The sequence below is a fragment of the Taudactylus pleione genome, unplaced genomic scaffold, assembly GCF_031769625.1.
Source record: "Taudactylus pleione unplaced genomic scaffold, aTauple2 ptg001106l, whole genome shotgun sequence".
In the NCBI taxonomy this organism is placed as follows: Eukaryota; Metazoa; Chordata; class Amphibia; order Anura; family Myobatrachidae; genus Taudactylus; species Taudactylus pleione.
This window is the reverse complement of record NW_028285507.1, coordinates 982024-995769: the sequence shown is the minus strand read 5'-3', so window position 1 is coordinate 995769 and position 13746 is coordinate 982024. Positions and strand designations below refer to the sequence as shown.

At 48.1% G+C, this 13746-nt stretch overlaps 1 protein-coding gene across 1 annotated transcript in view; it reads right to left on the bottom strand.

Annotated features, from left to right (window-relative positions):
* Positions 1–13746, bottom strand: part of TTLL7 (tubulin tyrosine ligase like 7) — a 386802-nt gene that overhangs the window by 74612 nt on the left and 298444 nt on the right. Inside the window, exon 18 of the mRNA XM_088461808.1 lies at positions 8722–8802. Within this exon, the coding sequence (XP_088317934.1) occupies positions 8722–8802 (81 nt within the window). The remainder of the gene's footprint in view (positions 1–8721; positions 8803–13746) is intronic.

Here is a 13746-nt window from a genome sequence, read left to right as displayed (position 1 = left end):
TTACTATATGTGTGCAATGTATGTACCTGAGATCTCTGCATTACTATTATCATGTAGTGTAGGACCACCAGAGCAGAGACGCCTTGTTGGGGCTCGAGGCTTACTATATGTGTGCTAATGTATGTACCTGAGATCTCTGCATTGCTGTTAACATGTAGTGTAGGACCACCAGAGCAAAGACACCTCGCCGTGGCTGGAGGCTTACTATATGTGTGCAATGTATGTACCTGAGATCTCTGCATTACTATTATCATGTAGTGTAGGACCACCAGAGCAGAGACACCTTGCCGTGGCTGGAGGCTTACTATATGTGTGCAATGTATGTACCTGAGATCTCTGCATTACTATTATCATGTAGTGTAGGACCACCAGAGCAGAGATGCCTTGCCGTGGCTGGAGGTTAACTATATATGTGTGCAATGTATGTACCTGAGATCTCTGCATTACTATTATCATGTAGTGTAGGACCACCAGAGCAGAGACGCCTTGCTGGGGCTGCAGGCTTACTATATGTGTGCAATGTATGTACCTGAGATCTCTGCATTACTATTATCATGTAGTGTAGGACCACCAGAGCAGAGACACCACGCCGTGGCTGGAGGCTTACTATATGTGTGCAATGTATGTACCTGAGATCTCTGTATTACTATTATCATGTAGTGTAGGACCACCAGAGCAGAGACACCTTGCTGGGGCTGGAGGCTTACTATATGTGTGAAATTTATGTACCTGAGATCTCTGCATTACTATTATCATGTAGTGTAGGACCACCAGAGCAGAGATGCCTTGCCGTGGCTGGAGGCTTACTATATGTGTGCAATGTATGTACCTGAGATCTCTGCATTACTATTATCATGTAGTGTAGGACCACCAGAGCAGAGACGCCTTGTTGGGGCTCGAGGCTTACTATATGTGTGCTAATGTATGTACCTGAGATCTCTGCATTGCTGTTAACATGTAGTGTAGGACCACCAGAGCAAAGACACCTCGCCGTGGCTGGAGGCTTACTATATGTGTGCAATGTATGTACCTGAGATCTCTGCATTACTATTATCATGTAGTGTAGGACCACCAGAGCAGAGACACCTTGCCGTGGCTGGAGGCTTACTATATGTGTGCAAATGAATGTACCTGAGATCTCTGCATTACTATTATCATGTAGTGTAGGACCACCAGAGCAGAGACGCCTTGCTGGGCCTGGAGGCTTACTATATGTGTGCAATGTATGTACCTGAGATCTCTGCATTGCTATTATCATGTAGTGTAGGACCACCAGAGCAGAGACGCCTTGCTGGGCCTGGAGGCTTACTATATGTGTGCAATGTATGTACCTGAGATCTCTGCATTACTATTATCATGTAGTGTAGGACCACCAGAGCAGAGACGCCTTGCTGGGCCTGGAGGCTTACTATATGTGTGCAATGTATGTACCTGAGATCTCTGCATTGCTATTATCATGTAGTGTAGGACCACCAGAGCAGAGACGCCTTGCTGGGCCTGGAGGCTTACTATATGTGTGCAATGTATGTACCTGAGATCTCTGCATTACTATTACTCTCTATGCTGGCCCATAATGGTGTGCTGGGGGAACGTGCTTGTTAGTTATTTCTAGTGCGGACTAACCCCTCCCTTCTATGCACCTGTGATTGGCCAATACATTAATTTCAGCAACTATCATTCTGTTTATATCTAGAAAAGCCCATAGAGACATTTTTTCTGCAGACTGTGCTTTACTGGGGATGTAGTCAAAAGTCAACAATGACAATGTCTAAATTCATAATGTCGACACCACAATGTCGATGGTTGTGATGTCGACATCTCAAAAAGTCAATATTTTGGTTAGGATGCGGCAGAAGTTAGGGTTAGGATGTGGTGGGAGGTTAGGGTTAGGCTGTGGGGGGGGTTAGGGCTAGGCTGTGAAATGGGAGGTTAGGGTTAGGATGTGGGGAGAGGTTAGGGTTAGGCTGTGAGGGGGGAGGTTAGGGCTAGGCTATGAGGGGGAGGTTAGGGTTAGACTGTGAGGGGGAGGTTAGGGCTAGGCTGTGAGGGGGAGGTTAGGGCTAGGCTGTGAGGGGGAGGTTAGGGTTAGGCTATGAGGGGTAGGTTAGGGTTAGGCTGTGAGGGGTAGGTTAGGGTTAGGCTGTGAGGGGGGAGGTTAGGGCTAGGCTGTGAGGGGGGAGGTTAGGGCTAGGCTGTGAGGGGGGAGGTTAGGGTTAGGCTGTGAGGAGGAGGTTAGGGTTAGGATGTGAGCGGGGAGGTTAAGGTTAGGCTGTGAGGAGGAGGTTAGGGTTAGGATGTGAGCGGGGAGGTTAGGGTTAGGCTGTGGGGGGGGTTAGGGCTAGGCTGTGAAATGGGAGGTTAGGGTTAGGATGTGGGGAGAGGTTAGGGTTAGGCTGTGAGGGGGGAGGTTAGGGCTAGGCTATGAGGGGGAGGTTAGGGTTAGACTGTGAGGGGGAGGTTAGGGCTAGGCTGTGAGGGGGAGGTTAGGGCTAGGCTGTGAGGGGGAGGTTAGGGTTAGGCTATGAGGGGTGGGTTAGGCTGTGAGGGGTAGGTTAGGGTTAGGCTGTGAGGGGGGAGGTTAGGGCTAGGCTGTGAGGGGGGAGGTTAGGGCTAGGCTGTGAGGGGGGAGGTTAGGGTTAGGCTGTGAGGAGGAGGTTAGGGTTAGGATGTGAGCGGGGAGGTTAAGGTTAGGCTGTGAGGAGGAGGTTAGGGCTAGGCAGTGAGGGGGGAGGTTAGGGCTAGGCTGTGAGGGGGGAGGTAAGGGTTAGGATGCGGGGGGAGGTTAGGGTTAGGCTGTGAGGGGGGAGGTTAGGGGTAGGCTGTGAGGGGGAGGTTAGGGCTAGGCTGTGAGGGGGAGGTTAGGGCTAGGCTGTGAGGGGGAGGTTAGGACTAGGCTGTGAGGGGGTGGTTAGGGTTAGGATGTGGCGGGAGGTTAGGGTAAGGCTGCGGTGGGGAGGATAGGCTGTGGTGGGGAGGTTAGGGTTAGGCTGTGGTGGGGAGGTTAGGCTGCGGTGGAGAGGTTAGGGTTAGGTTGCGGTGGGGAGGTTAGGCTGCGGTGGGGAGGTAAGGTTTCGGTGGGGAGGTAAGGGTTAGGTTGCGGTGGGGAGGTTAGGCTGCGGTGGGGAGGTTAGGGTTAGGTTGCGGTGGGTAGGTTAGGCTGCGGTGGGGAGGTTAGGGTTAGGCTGCGGTGGGGAGGTTAGGCTGCGGTGGGGAGGTTAGGGTTAGGCTGCGGTGGGGAGGTTAGGCTGCGGTGGGGAGGTTAGGGTTAGGCTGCGGTGGGGAGGTTAGGCTGCGGTGGGGAGGTTAGGGTTAGGCTGCGGTGGGGAGGTTAGGCTGCGGTGGGGAGGTTAGGCTGCGGTGGGGAGGTTAGGGTTAGGCTGCGGTGGGAAGGTTAGGGTTAGGCTGCGGTGGGGAGGTTAGGCTGCGGTGGAGAGGTTAGGGTTAGGTTGCGGTGGGGAGGTTAGGTTGCGGTGGGGAGGTTAGGTTTCGGTGGGGAGGTTAGGGTTAGGCTGCGATGGGGAGGTTAGGCTGTGGTGGGGAGGTTAGGCTGCGGTGGGGAGGTTAGGGATAGGCTGCGGTGGGAAGGTTAGGCTGCGGTGGAGAAGTTAGGGTTAGGCTGCGGTGGGGAGGTTAGGCTGCGGTGGGGAGGTTAGGTTTCGGTGGGGAGGTTAGGGTTAGGCTGCGGTGGGGAGGTTAGGCTGCGGTGGGGAGGTTAGGGTTAGGCTGCGGTGGGGAGGTTAGGTTTCGGTGGGGAGGTTAGGATTAGGCTGCGGTGGGGAGGTTAGGCTGCGGTGGAGAGGTTAGGGTTAGGTTGCGGTGGGGAGGTTAGGCTGCGGTGGGGAGGTTAGGGTTAGGCTGCGGTGGGGAGGTTAGGCTGCGGTGGGGAGGTTAGGGTTAGGCTGCGGTGGGAAGGTTAGGCTGCGGTGGGGAGGTTAGGGTTAGGCTGCGGTTGGGAGGTTATGCTGCGGTGGAGAGGTTAGGGTTAGGTTGCGGTGGGGAGGTTAGGCTGCGGTGGGGAGGTTAGGTTTCGGTGGGGAGGTTAGGGTTAGGCTACGGTGGGGAGGTTAGGTTTCGGTGGGGAGGTTAGGGTTAGGCTGCGATGGGGAGGTTAGGCTGCGGTGGGGAGGTTAGGGTTAGGCTGCGGTGGGGAGGTTAGGTTTCGGTGTGGAGGTTAGGGTTAGGTTGTTGTGGGGAGGTTAGGCTGCGGTGGGGAGGTGAGGTTTTGTTGGGGAGGTTAGGGTTAGGCTGCGGTGGGGAGGTTAGGTTTCGGTGGGGAGGTTAGGGTTAGGCTGCGATGGGGAGGTTAGGCTGTGGTGGGGAGGTTAGGGTTAGGCTGCGGTGGGGGGGTTAGGCTGCGGTGGGGAGGTTAGGCTGCGGTGGGGAGGTTAGGGTTAGGCTGCGGTGGGGAGGTTAGGGTTAGGTTGCGGTGGGGAGGTTAGGCTGCGGTGGGGAGGTTAGGGGTAGGCTGCCTGTAACTACTCCAGCCTATAACCAGACAACTTCCCAATGTGTTAGTGTAGGAAAGCCTTTCTTAAATTCAATAATATTTTTTTTCAGACATTTTTAAAATAAACTGAATCACTTCTTAAAATTGTATTAATTGGACTATGTCATGTGCCTGCTATGGATATCGCATGACCCTAGAAGCAGGATATCCCCCTGTATTCAGGTTCTTACAGGTAGCCAGGGTGGTTTATGGTAAAGGTACGCACCTCTTTCACAGGAAATTGACATTTAAAAATAATACTGTCTCACAAAACAAAATCTCTATATTCCAACCTGGCGACTGAAAATAGACAGGTGACGTCACAAAGCAGCTTCTGCGCTCTCATAAATGACCCTGCAACCACAGACCTGAATAATAGGCATCCTTACCAGCCTAGTGCAATACTCTGCATGTTACAGAAAGGAGGCACCAGTTGGTAAAGGGCATGCGGTTTATGGCCAAAACAATCAGCTTGGTAAACACCTATACAGAGACAGACGGACCCATCGGATAAGAAATGAGATTGAAGTCACCCTCGCCTTGGACACACTCCCCATCATCTGACTGAAATAATTGTATATTATTTGCCTACTGCTGGCAAACACTGATGGCAATGGAACAAGCTGTGGAGCGTTGCCCCATGTGGCGCAGAGTGGCGTTGTGTTATACTTCAGATTATACTGGGAGCATTCCCAAAATACTGAAGGCAGGTTCTATGGTTCTTTACCACAAACTCAACATAAAATATATTTCCTGTCATATCTAGCACATAAACAAAGGCACTGGGGAGAAAGAGCATTAAGCTCCATCTAGCTACCTCACATTTCCTGGTTCTAATACATAATAAGCATGTAAACACGCTACATGTCATGCTGGTCACATGCTCCATATAGCTACCTCACATTTCCTGGTTCTAATACATAATACGTATGTAAACACGCTACATGTCATGCTGGTCACATGCTCCATATAGCTACCTCACATTTCCTGGTTCTAATACATAATACGCATGTAAACACGCTACATATAATGCTGGTCACATGCTCCATATAGCTAACTCACATTTCCTGGTTCTAATACATAATACGCATGTAAACACGCTACATGTCATGCTGGTCACATGCTGCATATAGCTACCTCACATTTCCTGGTTCTAATACATAATACGCACGTAAACACGCTACATATAATGCTGGTCATGTGCTCCATATAGCTACCTCACATTTCCTGGTTCTAATATATAATACGCATGTAAACACGCTACATGTCATGCTGGTCACATGCTCCATATAGCTACCTCACATTTCCTGGTTCTAATACATAATACGCACGTAAACACGCTACATATAATGCTGGTCATGTGCTCCATATAGCTACCTCACATTTCCTGGTTCTAATATATAATACGCATGTAAACACGCTACATGTCATGCTGGTCACATGCTGCATATAGCTACCTCACATTTCCTGGTTCTAATACATAATACGCATGTAAACACGCTACACATAATGCTGGTCACATGTTCCATCTAGCTACCTCACATTTCCTGGTTCTAATACATAATAAGCATGTAAACACGCTACATGTCATGCTGGTCACATGCTCCATATAGCTACCACACATTTCCTGGTTCTAATACATAATACGTATGTAAACACGCTACATGTCATGCTGGTCACATGCTCCATATAGCTACCTCACATTTCCTGGTTCTAATACATAATACGCATGTAAACACGCTACATGTCATGCTGGTCACATGCTGCATATAGCTACCTCACATTTCCTGGTTCTAATACATAATAAGCATGTAAACACGCTACATGTCATGCTGGTCACATGCTCCATATAGCTACCTCACATTTCCTGGTTCTAATACATAATACGTATGTAAACACGCTACATGTCATGCTGGTCACATGCTCCATATAGCTACCTCACATTTCCTGGTTCTAATACATAATACGCATGTAAACACGCTACATATAATGCTGGTCACATGCTCCATATAGCTAACTCACATTTCCTGGTTCTAATACATAATACGCATGTAAACACGCTACATGTCATGCTGGTCACATGCTGCATATAGCTACCTCACATTTCCTGGTTCTAATACATAATACGCACGTAAACACGCTACATATAATGCTGGTCATGTGCTCCATATAGCTACCTCACATTTCCTGGTTCTAATACATAATACGCATGTAAACACGCTACATGTCATGCTGGTCACATGCTGCATATAGCTACCTCACATTTCCTGGTTCTAATACATAATACGCATGTAAACACGCTACACATAATGCTGGTCACATGTTCCATCTAGCTACCTCACATTTCCTGGTTCTAATACATAATAAGCATGTAAACACGCTACATGTCATGCTGGTCACATGCTCCATATAGCTACCACACATTTCCTGGTTCTAATACATAATACGTATGTAAACACGCTACATGTCATGCTGGTCACATGCTCCATATAGCTACCTCACATTTCCTGGTTCTAATACATAATACGCATGTAAACACGCTACATGTCATGCTGGTCACATGCTGCATATAGCTACCTCACATTTCCTGGTTCTAATACATAATACGCACGTAAACACGCTACATATAATGCTGGTCATGTGCTCCATATAGCTACCTCACATTTCCTGGTTCTAATACATAATACGCATGTAAACACGCTACATGTCATGCTGGTCACATGCTGCATATAGCTACCTCACATTTCCTGGTTCTAATACATAATACGCATGTAAACACGCTACACATAATGCTGGTCACATGTTCCATCTAGCTATCTCACATTTCCTGGTTCTAATACATAATAAGCATGTAAACACGCTACATGTCATGCTGGTCACATGCTCCATATAGCTACCACATTTCCTGGTTCTAATACATAATACGTATGTAAACACGCTACATGTCATGCTGGTAACATGCTCCATCTAGCTACCTCACATTTCCTGGTTCTAATACATAATACGTATGTAAACACGCTACATGTCATGCTGGTCATGTGCTCCATATAGCTACCACGCATTTCCTGGTGCTAATACACAATACGTATGTAAACACACTACATGTCATGCTGGTCACATGCTCCATATAGCTACCTCACATTTCCTGGTTCTAATACATAATACGCATGTAAACACGCTACATGTCATGCTGGTCACATGCTCCATATAGCTACCTCACATTTCCTGGTTCTAATACATAATACGCACGTAAACATGCTACACATAATGCTGGTCACATGTTCCATCTAGCTATCTCACATTTCCTGGTTCTAATACATAATAAGCACGTAAACACGCTACATGTCATGCTGGTCACATGCTCCATATAGCTACCACATTTCCTGGTTCTAATACATAATACGTATGTAAACACGCTACATGTCATGCTGGTAACATGCTCCATCTAGCTACCTCACATTTCCTGGTTCTAATACATAATACGTATGTAAACACGCTACATGTCATGCTGGTCATGTGCTCCATATAGCTACCACGCATTTCCTGGTGCTAATACACAATACGTATGTAAACACACTACATGTCATGCTGGTCACATGCTCCATATAGCTACCTCACATTTCCTGGTTCTAATACATAATACGTATGTAAACACGCTACATGTCATGCTGGTCACATGCTCCATATAGCTACCACACATTTCCTGGTTCTAATACATAATACGTATGTAAACACGCTACATGTCATGCTGGTCACATGCTCCATATAGCTATCTCACATTTCCTGGTTCTAATACATAATAAGCACGTAAACACGCTACATGTCATGCTGGTCACATGCTGCAGAGAATGGATTTCTGTAAAGTGATGTTTGGTAAGTCTGTGCCATTCTCCTGGCATACATGGATCACCTATGCTCTCTCCTTCCATGAAATGGAATCACCATTTTCTGGGCTTATCCAATATTAAGATGCATAGAGCCCAAGTCATTGTGAGGAACTACTGACATCACTGAGGCGTTCTGTGAGGTACACAGTGAAGGCAGCCATATTGTGGGGTGAACCAATATTCTCACATGCTGCCTCACTGATGCCGCTAGTTCCTATTTAACTGATCCACTGCATTAACATGGACTTTCTATCCGGCCACAAAATGGCCGCCGACACTGTGGGTTACCTGTACCCATCAGCAATTTATGGTGTGCTAACATTTCTCATAGCAGACAACCGATCTTACCTTTCTCTGCTTTACCGAATCCAGTTTTATCAACCAGTATGAAGCCACTTTGGTTTTGTGATATCTCCAATTATCCATTATCTGTAATATAAGTAAGAGACATTAATAAAATGAGAATAAAAAAAAAAAAAAAGTAAAAAAATGGCTTCCGCAAGGGAATTTGGGCCAGGGCAGGAACTGCGCACTTTGTACCCACCCTCACCCCTAATTGAGCAACTTGTTATAGGAACAAATAAACACGGCCTTGTATATTGTATCATTCTGCTAACAGCGTCACTACAATATGATTACACGGAATAGAACACCAAGAACAGCACAAAAAGCGATAACGGTGTATAAACACGTACATCCTGGTCTGAATAAGTATTCATTGCATGAAGACGCCATTTCTGAACACTGCGTACGTGAGAACACCTCTCCCACCCCCGTTCTGGCTCTCCGGTGCTCAGTGTAGATGCATCCAAAATGTGTATGGTCTGCATTGTGGTACTTGCAGGCAGCCATCTTCTCAGCATGCCCCATGCGGACATACCCAAGACTCAGCCTCACTATGTACATATGTCACAACGCCTTTACAAATAAACTGTTTGCAGTTACAGATGTGTCCACATACATTTATCCTCCATCACACAGAACGCGCGAGCACCGTGCGAATCGTTAACAAAGAGCATCTTTTTGTGTGACTTTTTCCCTTCAAATGCATCTTATTCACACAGCAATGCAAATATGCCTATATCATACCTCCCAACTTTCGGAGATGGGAAGGAGGGACAGGGCGCGCGCATTGAAAAGGGGTGGGGCTTCCGGAAAGGGGGCGGAGCCAAATGAAAACGGGGCGGAGCCTCACGGCTTCCCCCCGTTTTCGTCATTATAGGGGGCGTGCCCAGCACTCTCCGAGATGCTGGGCAGCCCCCCAGGCTCTCCCTACGCTAGTGAACAGATGCCGTGCGATGCGCACGGCATCTGTTCACCTTCTGCACACCCGCTGTTCTGCTAGGCAGAGCAGCGGGTGTGCTCTCCTCAACTTCCCCCCCACCGCGGGACACTGCGGCCCGCGGGTGGGACAGCGGGACAGTCCCATAAAAACGGGACTGTCCCCGCTTGAGGTATGCTATATTCTGTGTGCGACTGGGGTTATACCTTCATCCGAAATGCTACGTTAGTGTGTCAGTGGCTGTAACACGGTAACGTAGCGTTTGGCATGCAGATACACCCGCACTCGCTCACAGTACATAGGCATGCTGTATATCATATTACTCAGCATAAGCTGCTTGTGATATCTAGTCGCATCGTTGTGCAAATAAGACGCATTTGAAGGTAAAAAGACACACAAAAAGACTCTCGGCCCTACCAAGTCACACTGAGCTCCCGCGTTATGTGTGGCGCGACTTGTAGCACACGGAGGATAGATGTATGTGGGCACATCTGTAGAAGCAACTTATTTTTGTTAGTTTTTTTGAAATGGTGGTTTTCTGTGACATTTCTGGCGGGTTTGGCTCTAATACACACAGAGGTTTGCACCTCGGCAGAAAATCGCAGAGCTTACAAAATGGCCGGTTATTACATTTCCCCCATGTGTGTCCTGTCCCCTGACCGGCGCTATTGCAGGATCACTGTACACAAGTATTGCTCTTATATCAGTGTGGATGAATGAAGACTTTTCAGGACGCACTCTTTGCATCCACTTATAAAGTGTAACATAGTTTGTTGGTGCTAAATAATTAAATGTTAATAATAATAATAATAATATTAATATGAATGCATCTGTAAATATTTACGCTTATGGGCTGAATTCAATTAGCTGCGCTAATTACCACAGGCTTGTCCGAGTGCCTGAGGCTATTCAATTGCAGCTCGCAGGCAGCACTTAATGCAGATTTCTGTTTATCTCCTCCTGAGGCTTGAATATAAATCCACAGTAAGTTGGGCTTTCTGCTCTTACAGCGTCCACCGCAAATGCGTTTACCCAAAGCTCTGGACACTTAATTTGGAACCTACGGGTTAAGGCGTGTTAGCTGTGGATTTACCGAGCGAGGAAAAGAGCCTGTAATTGAATAGCTGCAGATGTTAAAGTCCAAGGCGACAAGCCCGCGGTAAGTATCACGGCTAATTGAATTCGACTCTAAACTTATGCAGACAATGGGATAGCACCATGCAAGGATATAAGTGTAGACAATGGGATAGCACCATGCAAGGATATAAGTGTAGACAATGGGATAGCACCATGCAAGGACATAGGCCCTCATTCAGAGGCGGTCGGAGGATGCAAGCGGTCGCTCAGAAACTGGGCGGCCGCTTGCATCCTGACCGGCCGCCCCTGTTTCGGTCGTTAGGCTGTGGGTTTACACCCACAGCTCTAACGACCGCTAGGGTGATGGTCGCGATGGTCATAGACCATCGCGACCATCGGGGCTTACGACGAGACCCTAGGGTAGGGTCTCACTTGTCGTAAGCCCCGGAGAGCTTCTGGCTCTGTCAGAGCCGGAAGCTCTCCACTGACATCACTTGTTATGTCAGTGGGGCCTCCCCCAAACGGTAGGCGTTCCCATGGGAACGCCTCCGTTTGGGCTGCCACCCCCCCAGCCCGCCTTCCAAACGGGGCGAGCTGTCAATCAACATCGACAGCTCTCCCCCTTTGGAAAGAGACCCGCTACGACCGGCGCTGTCGGTCGTAGTGGGTCTCACGCATGCGCACGAAGGAGCCGGCTCCCTCGTGCGCATGCGCACTGGACAAACATCGAGGCGGCCGTGCGGTCGTAGACCTTACGGCCGCCTCTGAATGAAGTCCATAAGTGCTGATAATGGGATAGCACCATGCAAGGAAATAAGTGCTGATAATGGGATAGCACCATGCAAGGAAATAAGTGCTGATAATGGGATAGCACCATGCAAGGAAATAAGTGCTGATAATGGGATAGCACCATGCAAGGAAATAAGTGCTGATAATGGGATAGCACCATGCAAGGAAATAAGTGCTGATAATGGGATAGCACCATGCAAGGACATAAGTGCTGATAATGGGATAGCACCATGCAAGGAAATAAGTGCTGATAATGGGATAGCACCATGCAAGGAAATAAGTGCTGATAATGGGATAGCACCATGCAAGGAAATAAGTGCTGATAATGGGATAGCACCATGCAAGGAAATAAGTGCTGATAATGGGATAGCACCGTGGCCAGGACACACATACAGCCCCTGACATCCATCTGCTGAGGAAGTGTCTGTCCTGAGCGCTGTTGATCACTATAGCTATTTTATGAGCTCCATTTTCTGTAGGCAAATTGTAAAAATGTTTAATGCCGGAGGCAGCGAGCAATGCGTTACTGGTCCCCGCAGCCAGAACGCATTTCAGTCATGACAGCTTTTGGACTGTGCAGCTGGTGATTTTTCAGCCGGCAATGGCTGCCTGGGAAGCATTTGTATTGAGTAAACGTTACCTCCAATGTAAATGCTCTCCAAGGTCCATTTCCACCCGAGCTGTAAACTAAGAAAATAGTTTCCCTCTATCCGTTTGGTAAGTTATTTGATCACAGCAGTAGAAATGTTTGGGTGCCCACTGAGAGCTTTACTTGAAGAGCATCCAGAGATTGTAAAAAGAGGAACATAAATCTTTTTTTGTGGCGTGTCAGACTCCCTAACGACGTGGGCAAGATTCCGCAGTTACAGGGTTATAGCTAAGAGAAGAGATCCTGCTGTATTATAATTGTACCGAGTCCCAAGTCCATTGTGAAGATTTTCTGCAACAACTGCACAGATTAGACGCAGACATTCCGAACAAAAGTGTAATTAAAACCGTTTTGTTTTGAGGAGAATGTTCATTTGCTTCATTTGAACTTAATTATGAAGGTCCCAGATTTTCCGAGCCGTGCAGACACAGCAGGATTGTGTGTTCAGCATTTTACAGGAGAATTAAAATGCCTCTAGACAACGCAATGGCATTCATCCCTATACGCCTCCTGCGATCACACTGCGCACAGGAGAGATAACGGAACAGCCAGCCGTCCGCACTCGCCGTGCCGGCAGACACGAGCAATACCTGGAACGCCAGATTCAGTTTATTTAACACAAATCTTTAATTTTATCACCATTTTATCTAATGCTACAACGACTGTAACAATCAACAAAAGTTACAGTAAGGCCTAAGACAGGAGCCATAGAAAGACAATACCTTGTACTGGGACCTTGCAGCTCATTTAGGCTCATATTTATTAATAGTTACAGACAGCCGCCGATAATACAGATTCTTTATTGCAGCATTTTGCGGAAATACGGTATCCTTATTCATCTAAATGTATAATTACTGAGTAGCTGGTAAAGGGGCTCTGATAGGACCCCATCCCTGCAATCAGTACAAGTAAAGTGATTGCAACTTTCTATTTCAGCCAGCTAAGCATGCGTTGGCGCATAGGCCGCAGAGCTTATGGCATTAGCTGCCCAAAAACAACCGTTTTTGGAGGGTACCCACCAATATTGAGTATCACCCCAATGTACGATGGAGTTCCTCTATTTCTGACAGCAGCCGCAGCTGCGAAGCTGTCAGATTCCACACCTGACGCCATCTTTGGATAGTCTACAGACTTTTTCTGCCCACTCGCGAATATGATTTGCTAAATAGGCCCTTTAACTCTTTTTGCCGGCTCCCTCGTGCGCATGCGTGAGACCCGCTACGACCGACAGCGCCAGTCGTAGCGGGTCTCTTTCCAAAGGGGGTGAGCTGTCGATGTTGATTGACAGCTCGCCCCATTTGGAAGGCGGGCTGGGGGGGTGGCAGCCCAAACGGAGGCGTTCCCATGGGAACGCCTACCGTTTGGGGGAGGCCCCACTGACATCACAAGTGATGTCAGTGGAGAGCTTCCGGCTCTGACAGAGCCAGAAGCTCTCCGGGGCTTACGACAAGTGAGACCCTACCCTAGGGTCTCGTTGTAAGCCCCGATGGTCACGATGGTCAATGACCATCACCCGAGCGGTCGTTAGAGCTGTGGGTGTAAACCCACAGCCTAACGACCGAAACAGAGGCGGGCG